This window comes from Zerene cesonia, chromosome 11 (assembly GCF_012273895.1).
Source record: "Zerene cesonia ecotype Mississippi chromosome 11, Zerene_cesonia_1.1, whole genome shotgun sequence".
In the NCBI taxonomy this organism is placed as follows: domain Eukaryota; kingdom Metazoa; phylum Arthropoda; class Insecta; order Lepidoptera; family Pieridae; genus Zerene; species Zerene cesonia.
The window spans coordinates 8,473,566-8,495,271 of record NC_052112.1 but is presented as its reverse complement, the minus strand read 5'-3'; the positions used below and the strand labels follow the sequence as shown (position 1 = coordinate 8,495,271).

The 21,706-nt window shown below is 32.6% G+C and overlaps 2 protein-coding genes across 2 annotated transcripts; both read right to left on the bottom strand.

Annotated features, from left to right (window-relative positions):
* Nucleotides 1–3,332: 3,332 nt before the first annotated feature.
* LOC119830590 (gustatory receptor for sugar taste 64a-like) lies at nt 3,333–11,021 on the bottom strand. The gene is made up of 9 exons (XM_038353658.1): nt 10,971–11,021; nt 9,542–9,722; nt 8,440–8,646; nt 7,415–7,519; nt 6,809–6,993; nt 6,337–6,503; nt 4,322–4,487; nt 3,741–3,830; nt 3,333–3,389 (listed from the first exon to the last, which is right to left on the bottom strand). Exons 1-9 carry the CDS (start codon nt 11,019–11,021, stop codon nt 3,333–3,335), a joined length of 1,209 nt encoding a protein of 402 aa, XP_038209586.1.
* A 2,086-nt stretch (nt 11,022–13,107) lies between these two features.
* Nucleotides 13,108–21,397, bottom strand: LOC119830589 (gustatory receptor for sugar taste 64a-like). The gene is made up of 8 exons (XM_038353657.1): nt 21,220–21,397; nt 20,701–20,913; nt 19,250–19,354; nt 17,109–17,290; nt 16,058–16,221; nt 15,081–15,249; nt 13,587–13,676; nt 13,108–13,173 (listed from the first exon to the last, which is right to left on the bottom strand). The coding sequence occupies exons 1-8, from the start codon at nt 21,389–21,391 to the stop codon at nt 13,108–13,110; spliced, it is 1,161 nt and encodes a 386-aa protein (XP_038209585.1). The 5' UTR covers nt 21,392–21,397.
* Between the last annotated feature and the right edge of the window lie 309 nt (nt 21,398–21,706).

The window sequence follows — 21,706 nt, the reverse complement described above, 5'->3', positions numbered from 1 at the left end:
CAAATTTTCCCGCCATTATGTCTGACGTCACAACGGTATCATCTCCTTGATTATTCTGCTGATCTGGTAGAATGCCAAACACTAACAATTCTTGTATGGAAACATTTGTTTAATCATTCCATGTACCAAGTCAGCAGAAATGCTAAGAGTTATCTTCAGTGACGTAGTAAGTTGTATCACGAATGACGTCAAATTTTCCCGCCATTATGTCTGACGTCACAACGGTGTCATCTCCTTGATTATTCTGCTGATCTGGTAGAATGCCAAACACTAACAATTCTTGTATGGAAACATTTGTTTAGTCATTCCATGTACCAAGTCAGCAGAAATGCTAAGAGCTATCTTCAGTGACGTAGTAAGTTGTATCACGAATGACGTCAAATTTTCCCGCCATTATGTCTGACGTCACAACGGTATCATCTCCTTGATTATTCTGCTGATCTGGTAGAATGCCAAGCACTAACAATTCTTGTATGGAAACATTTGTTTAGTCATTCCATGTACCAAGTCAGCAGAAATGCTAAGAGTATGTATCTACGATTCCGTAGCTGCGTGCAGTGTTTGGCAAATTTGTACATAATTCATTAAGTTAAAGTATTAGGGAATTATAAATCACGTTCTACAATCCAAGGATCATTTATAAGTGTAATCCTTTAACTGGATAACTTTTAATGAGCACACCTGAGAGCTGCAAACTCGCCAAGTCTCATCCTGAATTAATGACTTCGTTTATTTGGATATTTGTTAGCCGTGTTCAATTGACACAGACTTCAATTTCACGCTAAGCAATTTCGATTTGTTCTCGAATTAATTATTCACGACTAATGGGGTTTTTAAACGTTCTATGAATGGTTGTTATTTAATAGGTTTGAGTTTTAGTACGAGTTTATTTCGTCATGAGCTCTTAAAGCAAATTATTTAAGTCGAAATGCAGTGCCACTAACTTACATTAAATATATGTTGTTGATTACTTCTAGTAGTCTGTTTATGCCGAAGACCGCAATATTATTCTTAATTGACTATAATCTTATATCTTTAAACGAGCAATTCTTGTATATATATATATATATATATTCGATTCCAATTATATATATATATATATATATATATATATATAATTGGAATCTCGGAATCGGTTCCAACGATTTTCATGAAATTTAGTGTATAGGGGGTTTCGGGGAGGATAAATCGATCTAGCTAGGAATCTTTTTTAGAAAATATCATATTTGTGTTTTATTCGTGTTTTATCGACTTAAACTTTTTTAACAAATAGGAGGCGTTTGAGTAGTCCCAATTTATTATGACTCTTCCTGACATATATTGGCGAATAATAATACTATTTTTTGGCGAATAATTAAAGTTCCAGCAGATGGCGTTGTTAAGTAACGAAGTCAATGAGTTTTTGCTTTGAGGTTAGACTAATTGTTTGTATTGTTTTGTGTCTTCTTACTGCACGTGTTCACTTAAAAATGCCTAAACGATCTTGGAAAAAAACGCTTATAAACAATCTATCTTCACGAATTTAAACCGAGCAAAGCTCGGTCATCCAGGTACTAATTTTTAAACTAAAAAACGGACAGTCCGAAATTTTTTTGTTAAATCATTATATAATGTATATGGCGCTTTATAATTTACATACATCTGCGTTTCCTTAAATCTGCATACAATTTGCAGCTTGACGGACTGTTAAGTATTCACAATTGATTAATTTTAAAACGAATTCGCGAATGAAATTATATAACTATGATACACTGAGCATTGCTCATTACGCTTGAAGAACAAAGAAACTTCAGCAAATACGATGAAATGAAATTTTATAAAGCGAACAATTCGTAAGTAAAAATATTGCTGTCATTGATATATATGCACTGAATATAAGATTCATTTTTTTATACATTTTCACTGCTATGGTATATTTGTGGCCTAATCCAAATAATACAGTTCTGGCTTCACACGTCTTTGTTCTAACTCAGATGATGATGATCATCAGCCCATACATGTTCCCGATGCTGGGACACAGGCCTCCTATGAGGGTTCAGGCCATAATCCACCACGCTGGCCAAGTACGGGTTGGCAGATATCACATGTCGTCGAACTTTTGATTCTCGGACATGCCGGTTTCCTCACGATGATTCGATTTCTTCACCGTTTTAAGCAGCGGTGATGATACATGATGGTGATGATGATGATAGAAGCTACTAGCCATGAAAACTACGAATTAATTATCAAAAAACTACCATAACCATCGCCTGACGGACCATTAGCTTCCGCTATATAGCCGTTAAAATCCACTTCGATTTCTGTCTCCGTCAATTTAGGGACTGAATTAGGATCGTATCCGCGTGTTATGGCTTTTCATAAAGCCACCCGTCTAAATGATAAGGCGCCTCTGTCTCGCCGATAAGCTGTTTATTATTGTCTTTTAGATAGAAGTCACCGTCGTTCACCTTGATCGTAAAATTTTACGCGCATTTGACGGGTCCCGAACGTTATTCCAAAAAACAATTACTAAGTAGATACTGAACTAGATTGAAAGTAAACCTGGGTGGGGTTTAATTAAGTTCGTTCACCTCAGTTTATTTAGGAGATAACTGTTTGTGCAATGACAGTACGCTTGTCCATTGCTTCTTTTTAATACGTTCTCTCAACGATATACTAATGCAGAACATGTTTTGTTCTTATATTTAAGTAATTTATCTAGTTATATTATGAATGCGAAACTAACTTTGTCTTGTTGTGCGTCGATTCTTTATGCCCAAACTCCACAACGGATTTGGATGAAATTTTAGTACAAAGCTAGTCCAGAGAAGGGAGCCGGAGGCTCATATTCTTTTTCTTACCCTTCCCAGTCTTTTCCTTTATTCGTCTCATTAAACCTTTCTTGCTCACTTTCTTAATTCAATTTATAGTCGGGAATTCATTTGTAGAGGCGTAAGGTCTTATCTAATCTAATCGACCTTACGCCTCTCCAAATGTTCATGGGCGGTGGTAGCATTTATCATCAGGCGACCCACCAGCTCAATTGCCGACGATGACATAAAAAAGAGAAAGACATAGGATAGATTTCATCCTAGAAGTCCCATGGGAAGGGAAACTACGAGGGTTTATCTATCTTGTCTTGTCTTCGCGAGCGACCCCGCGGGAGGAAGGCTGTCTTAATCGTATTATAATATAAATTATATTAAAAAAGTTAAAATTACAACACAGATAATGATAAAAATATATGATTTATTTAAGCGATACTTAATACAAGAAAACAACGTCCATTATAAAAAAATACAGTTGTTTGACAAAGTTTTTCTCCATATTTTGATGAGTTGATGAGTTTATTATTAATGTTTGTCAAATTGAAGTAATATTAACTCGTATTTAACGACAGCAGCCGCCACCTGTAAAAAATAATGAATTTTAAATGTGTATGATAATCATTTTTTATATTAAACTAGCTGCGCCCCGCGATTTCACCCGCGTAAGTCCGTATGCGGTAGGAATATCGGGATAACAAGTTGCCTTTATGTTATTCCAGTTGTCCAGCTATCTACGTACAAAATTTCATTGCAATCGGTTCAGTAGTTTTTACGTGAAAGAGCAATAAACACACACATATCCTTACAATCTTTCGCATTTATAATATTAGTAGGATAGTTGGATTATTGTATCATTACGCAATATTTATCTCATTCAGCGTGGACAAGCGCAAGCATCTTCTTATTTATGTAAGAAATAATTAGATAACTCACCTCTAACAATTTCTGTCTATACAAGTAAAAAAATCCGAGTCCACTCAGTGCTATATCATCGTTCTCTAATTGAGTTTTGAGTCTTTTTATCTAAAACATAATAAATATTGTGAATAAAAAAAATTTACGACAACTTTTTACGATATATGTATTTATATTAATAAAACTTTATCCCACTTTTATATAAGCTTGTTTCATGTAACAAACAAAGATTAGTGTAGTTTTATTGACCCAAGACCCAAAAAACTAATAACGTATTTTAAACTAAAACGTAGTACCATTTATTTAATAAAATTACTTTAAGAAAACAGAAGCAATAATAAAAATTAAATAGAAAGTTTAGCATTGATTCCTTAAAATTTTACCAAGACACAGGCATTTTTCGTTTCGGAAATAATCTGAAATATCAGAACTATTACAGAAAAAAAATTCTCTATACTGCTGTCTACATTTATTAATTTATTTGTTGTTCATCGGTTTTTACACATATAAAAAAAAAAACGTTTTCCATATAAATTATATATGATTACGTCGTATTAATTGCATCATATTATTAAAAAATTAAATTAAAACATACGTACTTCAATATTATATGCCCCACTCACACAGCTATACAGATGTGGAAGCGCTCTCTTAGAATGTATGTTGATATCAGAAGCTGCCAGCACCACTCCACTGGCCCGGTAGAGGAGCCAGGCCAGCGAGAAATAGTAGTAGATTCTATTTATGTCACTGCCCTTAGTTACACTACTGTGAATGTACATATTAATTTAAATATCATCGACATTAATACATACATTTTTCTCATACACTCACATGACTAAACACATACTTAGCTCAAACTCAAACTCAAACATTTATTTATTCAATTAGACTTCTTATAGAAGCACTTTTGAATCGTCATATTACACAGTTCGGAATTTTACCACCAGATCGGAAGGCAGAGAAGAGCCGGCAAGAAACTCTGTAGTTGCTGTTTTAAAATAATATTCATACATACTTACATACATTCATACATAACAGAAATTTTAATAAAACCAGCAGTACGCCCCGGTTTTTATCTGTGGTACTTATATAGCCTATGTCAAGTGAAAATGCAGCTTTCAAACGGTTAAGGAATTTTTAAAATCAGTCCAGTATTTTTTGTGCGAAAACTTATAAAAACATACATACTAAAACCCAGAGGGTTTGATTTTGATTCTAATAAGGATGTAAATGAATCAATAAGCAATTAAACCAATTATTTGTTATTCATACTACCACTTATTCAATTTGACATAATATTATGTTTAAAGCCCATTATATCGAATTATTATACCGCCCAACATAAAAGTCTATATCAAATGGCACCATTGCTACAGTTTAATACAAGCATTAGTGTTTAGTTTCTAGGATATATTCAAAATCAGAAGTACTGGAATTCAAAGCGTTCTAACTTCCCCAAACTTTACTTATTAGATCCTGCTTATTTGTTATAGCTATATTAAAGTTACGAGTCTAGATATTAAATGAATATCTAGACTCGTAGCTTTATCTAATAAAGATAACCTTAAATTCTTGTAATTTACCATTTGCCGCCATAATTAGTATCGTTATAACAAAAATTCTCTCAATAGTGAACGCCTTAATAATATTTATTTACATAAATTAGGGAATAAGTAAAATTTTCCGCCAATTATTTTACTCTATGGGTTAAAACACAATTAAAAAAAAAATACAAAACCGCCATTAGCGTACAAATTTATTTTTAATTTTAAATTATTATACTTAAAAATTAAACATGTAAACATTATATGTTTCTCGTACAGATCTATTCAACATCATATTAAATGTTATGTTTAAGCATCAATTTAGAAATACTTAAACCTTGTATTGGTAAAACTTAGAAGTTATCTATGGTACATCAGAAGCTAATTTCAGTTTTCTTTTATCTTCTGCTGTCTATAAAATGGAATGGCTTCTGCAAGTATATTCTGTGTCTGTATTCGAGGCAAAGACAGGGAAATTACCAATTTATAAAAATTACTATTTATTTGAAAACTATACACAAGATCTTAAACTGCTTAACCAAAGATAGTTGTCAGAATATAAAGAAGTATCAGCAAGCGTATTCGCTTACCTAACTTTATTATTATAAAGTTTAAATTCTGAAGAATTATAAGTCAGTTCGGAAAGTTGGTGTCTTTCAATATAAGATTTATGGAGGACTATGCGGATAGTTGCGATTGAATTATTGATTACGGAGAAAAAACTTAAACAACAATACGACGTTAAACAACAAAATTTCTTTTGTTTTTTTATCTTCTTATCTATTTTATTCATCATATAAAGATACAAATATATTATGACTAGCTGCGCCCCGCGGTTTCACCCGCGTAAGTCCGTATCCCGTAGGAATATCGGGATAAAAGTTGCCTATATGTTATTCCAATTGTCCAGCTATATATGTACCAAAAATCATTGCAATCGGTTCAGTAGTCTTTGCGTGAAAGAGCAACAAACACACACACATCCTTACAAACTTTCGCATTTATAATATTAGTAGGATAGGATAGTAGGATGTTAGTGAAATATTACGATTATTTTACATTCTTACCTTATCCCCAAGAACAGTTGTAAGCAAATAAAAAACAAATTGTTTAGATTGGAGAGAAGTATCAGTCCTCCGAGTTCCTGATCAACTTTCCTCACCAACTCCGCCTGTTGGACGTACGCCTGTCGGAGATTCCGCCAAATCTTCACACGCAGAGGTAAACTTATGACCTAGAAAATAACAATAGCTTGCTCTCTATGACAATAGACTAGTCATAATTACCAAGCTTCATAAAATTGTCGCAACTACGTTATTAAAAACTTACATACATTAATTGTCTTTCAGTTATCTTTTATATAAAAAATGCAGCATAGCTTCTAAAATAAAACATATACAACAGAATTTTGTATATTAAAAGATATGGTTTTAATTCATATTTTATGTTATATCCCAATGATAAAACTTTATATTCACTAAACAAATATCTTCGTAGTATCCATATATAAAATTTTGCGTTATAGAAATGTTGACTTACTCTGTTGTGATATTTCATTTTCGTCTCAAACACAACGACGCGCTGAACAAAAAGGTTTAATCGGCTGTACTCCGAAGTCAGGCCAAGGCTGATTAAAATTATAATCAGGTCTTGGAAGTTCCACAGCACTGTGGCCAACTTGCTGAGAGTGAAAATCGGTATCGCAACCCACAGAGAATATTCACCTTTAATTATAATTATAATTAAATTTAGTAATAGACTTTCTTAACATATTTTAGGTACAATGACTTATGTTATTGTCGTATCTCTAACTATTCCAAGTCAACCCTTTCCTCTTAACACAATTATATATTTATACTAGCTGGCCTGGCAACTTGCCTTTCTCTCATCATTTAAGGGTATGAAAAATAGATGTTGGCTGAGTCGGAGACCTACTCGATATGCACAAAAAAATTCATCAAAATCGGTCAAACCGTTTCGGAGGAGTATGACAACGAAAACTGTGACACGAGAATTTTATGTATTAGATTATCGCTTTTATTTAATTATTACTATTATATAGAAAATACCAAACATTTTTGTCTTATGTAAAAATAGATCACGTTATATCTAAAACTGAATAAATCATGTATACTTATATCTTACTTCTTTGCAAGAGAAATCCGTGTGAGCTCAAGATATAACGCTCAAAGAATTCCTCCGGCGGACAGTCATGCCCTGTTCCTGACACCATACTTAACGCGTGCTCAACTGCAAATAACACATCTTTGCTACACTGAACCACAAAGTAAAACTTAGCACGGTGAAAAGTTTAGATCCATAATTGGTACGTCTGTGGGCTTGCAGAGGCATCAGAATTAGCGCCTCTTGACACATAAACGAGATAGGACTTAGTTTTCGACCTTTTTGCATATCAAAGACTTATATATCTATATTTAGAATAGTCATAGATAAGAATATAATTTGCTTACAAATCATGCTTTTACGTAGCGTATCGTCGAGCGTCTTAGCGTATATATCAGATTTTAACTAATTCTGCCTTGACTAACTTTGTCTGTCTGTTTGTGCGTCTTTCTTTATGCCTAAACTCCACAATGGATTTGGATGAAATTTGGTACAAAGATAGTTTTAGTCCAGTCCATTGTCAATGTTAGAAGATAATTAAAATTTATGGAAAATGTTGCCATATTCTACGTAGAAATCCATGTTCTATTAACACCTATTGTCTTCTCCACATAACTGTCAACCCATTAAAATATAATGATGTCGCTTTGACAAAAGTCAAGGGTTTTTTTCTCCAAGACATCATCCAGAAGTCAAGATAATAGGTAATAAGTTTTCACTAATTACGGGAACCAAGAGTTAAAAATCAGTGTCTGCCTACTCTTCAGTATTTCGTCTAACCATGCCGTGAATAAGAATACAGAACTTTACCATTATTCCATTATTTTCTGTCAAACATTCTTCCGTTCCTTTATTTAAGATACTCACTATATTTATTACAGAATCAGTATATAGAATTTCCTCTAAACAACTTTACAACTATTAACCATTTTTTGTAGCTTATTACGTATTAGGTTTATATTCTCTTTTAAGCAGCCACAGACATTTAATGTACTAAAATATATATAAACTTTGATCCTCTTCAGATTTCTCACAAAGAAACTCACCAGCAGCGCATATTGCGACGTAACTGCTTACAAATATAACTCTTCCCCTGATCCGTCTATCCGGAGGTATGTTTAATTCAAGCCTCTCACTTCGTTTCCAGAACGAAACCAGGGTTTTCCAATTGCTTATAATCTTCCAGGACAGTATCAAGGACAGTAAGGCGTTACCATAGAAAATTGATCCAGATAGACGAGCTACTACACTGCCTATAATACAATAAACAGTTATATACCTATTATGCATCGGAGAAGTAATTCCTAATCATTTCAACAGTGGAGTTACCCAATCTATTCAAATTGTACCAACGAAGTGGTCAGGCGGTATTTTAACATAAACAATATTTTGTGAAAAATTTTATCTAATAAAATTTGTTAAAACCAATTTTATATTAACTTTATATTTTACATAAATTTATTCCATGAAACTCAATAAAAAAGTGAACCCGATCGGAGTAATGAAAACTGATTCTTGGCCCATCTAAGGTAAATTACAAAATTCGTTTTGAAGTTGGGTTTACATTTCGCAACACTTGCAAAACAATCATTTCCCTAATACAATCCATAAAATTTCGATCCAATTTCACAATATCTGGGATGGGGCTCGATAGAAATTTATAATAATTAATCAATTATAACAATAGTATTAAATCATTGTCTAATGGATTACTTTTTGATTTCTTCCTTTTCTAAACTGGCTCTTTCATTTAGATTACTAATTTATTTTAATAAGTTTGGTACCGGGGTAGTTTATTTTTTATTTTCACCCATCGTTTTACTATACCATCAGGTTACTATTTTTTTATTTCAGTTAATAATTAACAGTTTGTTTTTATGATATTGCTATCCTAGATAATTTATATGGAAAATTAAGAGATTCAATTTACTTACAATCAGACACATCTTAAAAGCGAGCTCGCTATTTTGTTAAAAAAATTGTGGAAGAGTACTTTTAGAAAACTCAATAATCTATTTCTTTCGTCCATAAGAACATTCTAGAATACTTGGAATTTTTGTTGGGTTTTTCAACTGCTTATTTGCTTTCTTCCTACAAAAATACGACTACAACTGCAGAACTATCTATAAGGAAAAACATTGCATTAACCATTTGGATTAAGATTCCAGCCGTTTAATGTTCGTATCAGCTTCCAAATAGAGACTATCTCCATAATCAACAGCATTGCTAACATCACTATAGCTCCCAGGAGAGAAAATGCTCCCCCATATGTGGGGATGCCAAAATATTTTGCCATTTTAAAAATATTCGTCATGGTCGATAGAAATTCCTGAAAATACATAAAACGTAGCGACATTACTTAGTATAAAAACGTAACAATATCATATATTCTATGTCTTTCTTAAAAACAACTATTTTTTCATCCTAAATAAATAATATCATATTATATAAAGCAAAGCAATATTTACAAGCAGTGTTTAATTCAGTTGTAATTCATAAAACAACATAAACAAACAGAATTGTAAATATTGGATTATATCACGGTTTAAAAAATATAAACATAGAATATCTTATTGTAATATGTCTGGAAAATCTAGTTTAATAACGATGAAATGCATTATTCTAATACGAAAGAATATTAGCGGAAGGTGAGCTCTGCGATATATTTATATGTTGATTTAGAAATAATAAATATTATAAGATAAATGATTCACGTGTCCCTCCTGCTTCGTACATGACCTTGTGAAACTGCGACTGTTTATTTTTCGCTCACACGTGATTATTGCAAGCTCGATCGCTTATTCAAAGCAATATCTTCAATTTTACTGCTTCCTCTTCGTTTAAATTGTTATATTCTTAACTTTAAATGTGATGTTATATTAGTTTATTATTCTTTTATTCAAAACGAAGGAAGTGTTGTTTAATAATTAATAAGTAAGTGGTAAGAGGTCGAATTCGTGCCGATCGGATTATGTAAAAACAAAGAAAATGAAGCAAGAGTTTCGGCAAAGCTCTTAAATCTAGACACCAATTATTCCAAATACGAAATGTAATTTATCATAGTCTTACGTTTTCTTTTTGTATGTCTGATATTTTTATGTTGGTAGAAGTTTTCATCAGATTTGAATAGTAATGATTGATGGAAAAATATACTGGATCCTGTATTTGCTTTACTTTCCTGAAAATTGAGTTACAATTTCAGCTACATAATGATACTGAAAGTATTAATTGTAATGAAAAACGACCTAAATAACTATGTTCATTTCTGCATAACAACACATACATATTTTTTCGTTATTTGTGATCAGATCACATATATATGGACACTAGGACTTTATTTACGTTAAAGAAAAAAGTACGTAATACGAGATCTTTTTTTCATATCTGATCAACCTCCAATAACAACATTACTCGTATACCCTGTATTTTTTTCTATGCTCGCAATGCTAAAATCTTCCTTTCCATTAACGAGATAACTTTTAACAAATTTCATATTAAAATTACCATATCCTATTATACCTCACAATCACCACTTCAAACTGTTATTTGTTATTATATTATCTTACGATAATCTCACCCACATTTCTAAATAATCACTACTTAAACATTTAAGTCTTTCTGATATCATTATTCATATTGTCTTTGACATCAGCCACATTCAATTTAGTTTCCACCGCAGCTTTCAAAAGTTGCACTGAACCTTTCCTAAACTGTTATAATTAAAGCAGTTTTTGCGATGTATGAAATGTCAAACAATACTACAGATAACATAATGCTAACAATGCTCTGAAGTGCAATTATTAATATAGATATTTTAAACATTCAGCGCTTACACGAGCTTCGTTTTAATATTGAAAAATCAATCGAATATCGTGAATGTCTTCCATATCACATACTTTTATATGTAAAATTATACGATTATAATGCAAATGCATTTTTAATAAATAGAGCTATTCACCTTGTCTCCGCCTGGATATATACTTTTTTGTAAGATTTCGTTTTTAACATAATCCAAGTGAACAATTAATACAATTCATAAATCATTAAGATCCGTTCAGACGTTCTAGAGTTATAAGTGGTAAACGACTTTCCTTTTTATATTATACTACATACATGTTCATTATTTTAACACTATTTATATAGTAATAAGATCTGACAAAAATACGTGGTGAACGTTTCTTTATAAATAACGAATAAGACATCGATTTTTATTTGTTATTTACTACCAATATTTACACAACCGAATGCACACTTGCACACACGTACTTACCTTGATAAACGATCAGTTGAATGCAGTACGGCTTAGATCCGTACTAGGTTTCAAATAAACATTATGGAGAAATTCAACCCTTATATACGTGTATGAAAATATCAATTAAGGTTGTAAAAGTTTAGTAAATTATACCCTGAGCTGAACATGTAATTCTAGAAATGACTTGGAAATGTATCGTAAAAATTTATTATATTTTTGTAGCATACCAATTAAGCAACATATGTATTTTATCGGTTTCTGTAATATAGATTTATAAGTGTCTAGGTTCTGTGAGCTAAAAGGTAATCTATTGGCGAGTAGTAGTACCTGCGAGTGTGAAGATTTGCTCAGAAACTGTACTACATGTAATATATTAATGGATTACTAATATATGCGTTGTAGTACTTACATAAAACAATTAATATTATTATATTCATGTATGTTAACTAACTTTCTTAAGTTACTACCGATATATAGCTAATAAATAACACTTAAGAATAAGGTGCATATGCAAAGGTAAAAGTATTGTTAAATTGGATCAATAGTTCCTGAGATTAGTGCATTCATACAAACAAACTCTTCAGCTTTATTTTATAATTATAGATTTAATTGCAATATTACTTGGGTGACATTGTTGGCCTGTTATTTGTATATGGAATCGTTCGTTGCTGCTGGTTAGGGTTTGATGTACTGCATAGTTTTAAGAAAGATTACGCGATAAAAACGTCGTGTAACGTATAAATACTCAACGACCGACGGACGAATCCCATAGTTAAATTGAGTAACTTCCTCCTTTTGTTTAGTACGTAAATAAAAACGATAACACTTTATTACTACTTTAATTAACTATATTGTATGTAAATTCTATGCATAAAGTCTTTGGTAAAGAAATAATACCAAGTTTATATCGATAATATATAAATCTCTTTATTGACTAATACAGCATTATTCATAAAGTAATTTTAAGTAAAACAGTTTGGTTTATAGTTCCACTGAATGCAGAACGTGTTGCACCTTATTAAACAAATGAAAATCTTATCGCGAACCCACATAGCCGTGTTACAAAAATCGTTTTTTCAGAACGATAAAGTTTAATCCATTATTCCTCAACCGGTTTCCATTATAACTTATGTGTTCCATTCGAATTTTTGTACAGCTTGAACCTTATTTTATACCCCGAAACACCAACGCATGAATATTATATCAGAATTTTTTTATGTTAACAAAACTTTTGGTTTCCGAACGTTATTAAAACAACATTATTGAACATTGAGCTGACGCTTGATTTGCTAGTTATCCGCCCGTGTCTTTACTTGCGGAGTCAAAAGAATGGGGTTCTCCGGAAAAACTAACCCGTATTGTAAAGTTATTCATAAGAGAAGAGTAATATTAGTAGGGATAGTAAGGATATTTGTAGAATCTACATTCTTATATACATAGTTTTATTTACAGGGTTACGGACTTAGCTTTTATCTGAATTGTCGTATTGAATTAATACAAGCACGTAGGTTACCACGGAGCTTGCAACCTGGAACAATATAAACATTTTCAATATTAAATTCGGATTGTTTATCTTTGCTAAATAGGCAAGGAAATGTGATTTGAATATAATGAACGACTTATTCTTCCGTCGTATAAAGAAAAAGCATAAAATGTCACAGTATATTAAATGGTTAGTATTATACTATACTTACTATTCCCCGCGACCTTATCCGCAAGGTACTTCGCCGGGACAAAAAGTAGCCTATACCACTAATCTACCCGCCTATTAGCAACCACAAATATCCTAATGAAAAACATTCCAAAATCTGAAAGAATAACAAACGACGACGACGAAGGCTTTTCACATATTATTAGGTACGGATTTAGAGAAAGTTTATTGAATAAAATGTATGTATGTATAATCGTGAATTAGTAATGGTCTAAAATTGTTTTACTTACTTGCAATAACACTGTTCTTGTTAAATAGAAGAACCCTAAACCGCTAAGGGCGACGTTGTCTTTGCTTAGCTGATCCTGAAGCCTTTCAATCTGTAAAAAGATAATCTCTAAAGATAGGAAACACGTAGTCCTTATGAGGTACCTTTTTTGCAACCTTGGAGCCTTTTCTTGTAATATCAAATCTTAACGTCAAGTCATATCGGTGAGACACGTTTCAAAACGAACTCAAGCATAGAAAGAGCTTCATGAATCTGCCACATATCCTACTTCCTACTAATATTATAAATGCGAAAGTTTGTAAGGATGTGTGTGCGTTTCTTGCTCTTTCACGAAAAAACTACTGAACCGATTGCAATGAAATTTGGTACGTAGACAGCTGGGCAACTGGAATAACATATAGCAACTTTTTATACCGATATTCTGACGGAATACGGACTTACACGGGTGAAACCACGGGGCGCAGTACTATAAAAATTAAATTCTCTCTCTCTCAAATCTCTCTACTATGTTATTGAATATTGGGAAACTTCCAACAAGTTATACGATATACTTTCATCATATCTCTGCTGCAATAATAACAAACATACAACATTCAAAGAATAAAACTAATTCGAAATCTGCACGCGTATTCACTGAACCCATCTTAATCATAACTCCTGACATACGGGCTAAAACTTAATAGTTTGTTTCTGTCTTTTTTATATATCTATAAGATGTTGCCCGCAGCTTCACCCGTGGTCATAATGAATTTTCATGGTACAAACTTTCATCCTCTATTATATCCCCTTAAAGGACTTTCTTTCTTTCCGGATGACTAAATTATAGCTATCTGCATGCCAATTTCAGCCTGGATTGATCAGTCAGTCACCTTTCCGTTTTGTATAATCAGACCTATTATATAAATAAATAATGTGTTGAATCTATTTGAGCTAAGTGCTTGGTTATTGTTATTTAGGTTTTTTACCTCTATTGCAATAACTAGAAAACCGCCCCACGGTTTTACCCGCGTAGGTGCGTATCCCGTAGGAATATCGGGATAAAAAGTTGCCTATATGTTTTTCCAATTCTCCACCTGTCTACGTACCAAATTTAATTGCAATCAGTTCAGTAGTTTTTGCGAGAAAGAGTAACAAACACACACATATCCTTACAAACTTTCGCATTTATAATATTAGTAGGATAGGATAGGTTAGGATATTATCTACTAATCAACTATGCGGAGCTGTATTTATCGTATTTGCATGCCAATATACTTGGTAAATATGTTGTGTGCATCAAATAATTATACGACCTTCAAAATCTTAATAAGGGGCGATTGTTCAATCCTCGGTTATAAAATAACGTGCAGTAAAATATAACACCATAGAGTAATAACGAAAACTTGAAAAGTCCAGCAAAAATCACACGTATTGAAATGATTGTTTTACACGATTTTAACCAACAATTAAAAAATCAGCCCTTATGCAATTAAGTATATAACTATTATTATCTTACCTCAATATTGAAGCATCGTGCATTACACGAATATAAACATGGCAGCGCCCTTCTGGAATGTTCGTAGACGTCAGCGGCTGCGAGAACCACGCAACCCGACCGTAAACAAACCCAGAGCAACGATACTAGGTAGTAGATTTGCTGGAAACCGTCTCCTGACATTCCTTGCCTACAAACCAAGAGTGTCACAGTCTCCCAAAAAAATAGTGTTTAGTGAACTGTGTTGTATCTTCACTTCTATAATTTAAATAGGGTTTAGTTCATTGTGTATCTTCACTTCTATAATTGAAATAGTGTTTAGTTCATTGTGTATCTTCACTTTTACAATTTTTCATATTACACATCTATTTTTCTTTTGTTTATTCTTTCTTTAGTTGCAGATGAAAAGTAACGGAACAAGAAAGCATAAGGTTTATATAAAACTAGCTGCGCCCCGCGGTTTCACCCGCGTAAGTCTGTATCCCGTAGGAATATTGGGATAAAAAGTTGCCTATATGTTATTCCAGCTGTCCAGCTGTCTACGTATCAAATTTCATTGCAATCGGTTCAGTAGTTTTTACGTGAAAGAACAAACAAACACACACACATCCTTACAAACTTTCACATTTATAATATTAGTAGAATAGTACAATTAATAGTTTGTAAACACTTTTTTACATCGGCACAAGACGTAACAAAAGCAAGAATAAAGCACAATAAGCGAACATATATTTAATAATATAAATTATTATTTTAATCAAACATCTAAACCGCCTTCAAATTGTTAGAAATAGACTAAAATCAAATGGAGGATTCACACAGCACTAGCTTATTCCACCCAATAGATATTGCTTAATTCTCCCAATCGACAGTTCTGTGGTAACAAACTCAAAAAATACAGTCGATTTAAATCTATTCTTTTTTCTTGAAGTCAATTGTAAGCAAATTTAAATGGTTATCTAAACTAACTAACAGCAATAAAGTTAAAACAGACTTACGTAATACCCAAGAACAATTGCAAGCAGATGAAATAAAAGTTGAAGAAATTAGAGAAGAGTATCAATGAGCCCAGGGCGTCGTTCACCTTCCTCACGAGTATCCCCTGCTTCACGTAGGCTTCTCGAATCTTCCGCCACATGTACACTTGCAAAACTTCTGCGTCCTATTAACAAATGTTAGTTTTTTCTATAAATGTAGTATAAAGTAAAGTGGCTTCCCGTGTCTGTTTTTATGTATGTATGATTAGTAGAGAAACTACACAACGTATTTTAATAGGATTTTTTAATAGATAGTGATTCAGTGGAACGTTTATATGTATAATAAAATCTATTAAACTCCTCCGAATCTTATACATAAAACAATTAATATTGCCATGTACTTAACGTGTTAATATAACAATCGCTCAATATAAAAAAAATAATATAAATACATATGAATATGTTCTATAATCTGTGGTCTGAGCATTAAGTACTAAGATAGGTCGCACATGTGGTGTAGGCTGTAATACGTTTTCACTCGACTCCAGAGAGGCCAAAGGAGGATTATTAATTAAGGAGATTCCATGTACGTTCCTCTATTTTCATAGATTTAGTGATTTTATTTATGTTCAAGAAGAAAATTTAAACTTTTTATCACTCTGATTTAACACTCATGCAGGGAATGTGGTTTACTAGTATATGATATGATCTCAATATGAAATTATTTTTTTTAACCTGTAATTTTCCTCGTAGTCAATTGTATAAAAGCATAATAGACAGATAGACATAGAGACACACTTACAGATGGAAAGAGACAACTTTTGCATAGATAATATAAATAAACATCAAGTATAATAAAAAACTAATAAGAAATTTATTTAAATTTTAAACGTTACAAAATCTTAGTAAGATAAAAGTCGAATATAACAATTAAGCACAGCGTTTAAAAACTTTAAAATTAAGAATTCTCAAAACTCTATTAAATGGCTCCTATCAATTCTTAACTTTTAGTACAATCTTTATCGTCTACAAATTGAAATCCCTATATTAAACTATCTGTATGTCTACGTACCTTAGACCACTTCTCTTCCTTGAGTTTCGTGCACACAGTCGCCACGCACATATTAAGTCTATGGTACCTAGACGCCAAGCCTATACTAATAAGCACAATCAGGAGATCCTGAAAGTTCCATAGTACGGTCGCAACGTTGCTTATAAAGAACACTGGTACAGCTATCGCGTTGTCATAATCCTCTGAAATATAACATGTGGTATTCTCAGAGTGGCTTTATGAGCTCTCGTGAAACGTTTACGACCAAACCTAAATTTTACGTGTCTTTTGATCGTTTGAACGTATTTTGTACTCGTAAATTACAATGAAGATATAGTAAGCTCATAGAACAGATTTCATCTGTTAGTTAATGCTTATGTATATACGTATGTTAGTAGCTCCAGCCCATTAGTTCGAACAGATTTTCATCGTCCAATTTAATTAATTGGACGATGAATATATCTGACTAATGTATTCCATGACTTTCTTTCTTTCTTCTATATCTCTTCTTCTTCAGAAAAATCTTCTCAAAAATTCCAACGGAATTTGACTAATTCCAATGCAATAGAGTGAATGAAAAGAGTTAGTTATGACGATTCCAAATTTCTATAAGAATTGAATAAATAAATGTTTTAGTTTGATTTTGAGTGAAATATATAGATAGATAGATATAAAAATAGCAAATAAAAAGGAAAATATTTATTTATCCCTCAAAAAAAATAAAATTTACTATTTACCGTCTAATTCCTAAGTATACAATATACATGCGCTCTTACGACATATCAAAATGGCTTTAAACAGCACAGCTGGGTGCCTGGACAGTCATCCATATGCCAACAACTGACCTAATCTGTACAGACTGAGTAAATCAAATAACGCATTTAAACCCCAGTCTGAGTCAGCTTTTTAGGCATAATGAAGCAATTTTGATTATATTCCAATAAAGATAACAAGTGTCAAATTGAAATGGTTAAATTCCATTGAAAAGTTAGACTGCGTTTTTTAGAGGATGCAATTTTATTTGACAATGGATAGATATATCAGGAAGGATGAGTGGAAGCTTAAATTCAATTACGTGCAATCGCGTCGTGCTGTTACGAGCCAAGTACCGCGGCCGCCATTTCAAAAAAAAAAGACTCACGCTCTCTCCTAAACTAACAACCCTACAGAATTTACAAGACATCCTTTATAGCAATTGCAATTCACTATAGTGAATATATTACTTTGTACTGTCAAATCCTACTAATATTATAAATGCGAAAGTTTGTAAGGATGTGTATGTCTTTGTTGCTCTTTCACACAAAAACTACTGAACCGATTGCAATGAAGATAGCTGGATAACTGAAATAACATATAGGCAACTTTTTATCCCGATATTCCTACAGGATACGGACTTACGCGGATGAAACCGCGGGGCGCAGCTAATTAAAAATAAAGAAATTAAACAACATAATGAGTGTACTATTACTTGTCATTTAACAACATAACAAGTAACCGGGTGTCCTTAGAGATATTTTTTAATGTAACATTTCAATGGATATAGATTGGAGCCAACCTCTAATAAGCCACATAATAGGAGAAACGAAATGCAGTAAATATTTACACGTATTTCATTATCCGTCACAAAGATCTAAGTATGTTTGATGTTCGTGTGTGAAATAAACCTCAATGGGCTTAGCGCTTGGAGGAGCATTTGAATCAACGCCTGCCTGCAAATGCCTGGAAATTGTAAAATTACAGAACCGCCGAACGTGTCGAGTATCGGCTTATAGGTATATAGTTAACCGACAGAATGTCACAACTGTATTAGTCTGTCAGTCTGAAATTTGAGTCCTGTGTTTCTCTTATACACTGGACATTGGAGGAGTCCCTATCTATTGGATGGAGCCATTAATTAAGTAAAGAAAAAGAAGACAGAAATCTGACCTTGTCTTGAAATTTTGCATCCATTATCGCTTTTCTGTACGTGTAATCTTCATAAATATGTTAACAAAGTATTGAGCTGAAATACATCGCCTTCAAATTGTCCGAACTAGACAAAATTTAAACGAAAGAAAGCCAAAAAATACAATTTACTTATTAATATATATTGGAAACTTCCTCTACCACTGTTACATTGTCCTTATGTTTATATAATTAACTAAAAAATATGATTAACTTACGTTCCATGAGTAAAAATCCATGTGATTTTAATATATACATCTTTAAAATGTCCGAAAAAGGACAATCAAGACCCGTTGTTGATAAAATACTCAAAAGGTGTTCCACTAGAAAGAAAAATATTACATAATATTTAAAGTTTACAAAAATAATAAAGTGAGAATCGAACTCATGCACGCAGGGTTCCATATAAAACATAGAAAAACGGAAAAACGGAAAAATAGAAAGTCTGTAGTATGAGCATCCCTTAAAACATATTTTTTATTTTGTTTTTGTTACTACCGGCAACAGTAATACTATCTGTAATTTTCAACTATCCCTCTATTAATGTTCAGAGATACGGCCTGGTGACATCCAAATATTAGCAACCCTATTTGTCGGTTTTTACTCGTGTAAATAAAGTTCTTAAGAGAACAAAAAACGTTGAAATTTCTCCGCACATGTGTAATGAATAAAAGCTAGAAGTTATTGTAATAAAATCTGTCATTATCAGGTTATAAACATCATCAATCAATCAATAGTCAAATTATTTGTAAATATCTCAAATACTTATTCATAGATTTATTTCTGTTGAACATAATTTCATTAACTTAGTATAAATATTCTACGGCACATTTTTGCTGTACAGAAACTCAATTAAAAAAAAATATATACTATATACTAAAATAAATAATACTATACTCTTTTGGACCTACGCTAATACTAAGAGTATAGAGTATTAAACTAATTCATAACTTTTTGTGAATATCACTTTTATTAGAAATTTAAGAACCTCTTTATGAACTGCACAGGAAATCCGCTATGATACGCTCGTATGAGGGCTCCCTCAGGCCGAAAAGGATTCTTAAATTTAATAAAAACCAAACCCTTAATACCTCGTAAACGTACTAAGAACAAGCAATGCTTAAGCCAGTAAAATCTTTCATCTTTTTTCATGTAAATTTCCTTTGTTAACTTTTCTTATTAGCCCCTAAATCACACCAAAATTCCTTAAATCAACATTTTATAATACGGAATATCAAAAATGGTATTAAACTTTATAAACTTTTTAAATCATGATACTTTCTCTCTGTTTTTTCGGTTCTTTCGGAATGATTCAAGTGGAAGGTTTATATGAACAATAACATCTATTAAACTACTCCGAATTTAACACAGAGCCGCGGGCAAAAATTAGTTAATATAAAACTAACTGACTACCATTGCTTCTTTTTTGTCTTAATATACCAACCAATGATAATAAATCTATATATATAAAATTCTCGTGTCACAGTTTTCGTTGCCATACTCCTCCGAAACGGCTTGACCGATTCCTCTGAAATTTGGTAAGCATATTGGGTAGGTCTGAGAATCGGCCAACATCTATTTTTTATCCCGATATTCCTACGGGATACGGACTTACGCGGGTGAAACCGCGGGGCGCAGCTAGTAGATAATAATAATCCGCACATCTTACCCATTGCAAAACCACTTAGAAAAACCGAGACTGCAATCAAACGCCCTCGTAAATTCCTATCCTGTGGTACATATTTGATACTGAGCACCCATTCTATCGACGCCCAAAACTTGACCAAGCTTCTCCATTGATAGGACAATCTCCAACACAATATCTGAGACAGCAGAGAAGCGGCGTAGAACATTGCACCCGCTAAACGAGCTGTTACGCTTCCTGAAAGAATCGTCTAGATTTACTGAGAAAATATTACCAAATCAGCTTTTATCAGCTATCCTTTTGCAATGTTTGATGAATAATAAGTTAAATAGGCTTTTATGTTTACATGCAATATTTAATGGGAAAAACTAACAAAGGGATATATTTTTACAAAATAAAAAGCCCTCTAAAAAACAAGATTTAAATTAACTTTTAAGAACTAGCATTACAATATCCCCATACTATTGGTCATTTTAAAGACTTCTTGCTTCTCGTTTTTCCCCCTTTCGTATTTATCTACTTGTAAAACATAATAAAACTCACTTTGATTGCTTGTGTCCCTTGCCCAGCCGGCCAAGGCTCGAATAACTTTCACAATAGCGCCGCACTGTATTGCTATCAACAAAATTAACACACAGACACCCCACAGTTGCCACAGTATGCTATCGCTTCCGGCGACACCGAACCAACGGGCACCTCGAAAAATAGTTCCCATAAATTGGAGAAATATCTAAAATATAAAAAATAATAAAAACATTTAATTAAGTCACGTAAAAAACCATTAATATTAATTTCTGACATTTGTCCCAAGCCATACAACAAAAAATTTCCGTAGAGATCCGAGTCATCGCTGGATTATAGTAGACTATGGAGAGAGTCTTAAAAACAATGTAACAGAGTGTTAAAATACATACTTAGGAATGTAATGTATACGATATATCTCTTTTCATGGTGTGGGAGTCTTGGCTTATTATAAGTATGGTTTTTATTACTCTCTCTATCTACTTTACAGCGAGCGTGGTCACGGGGA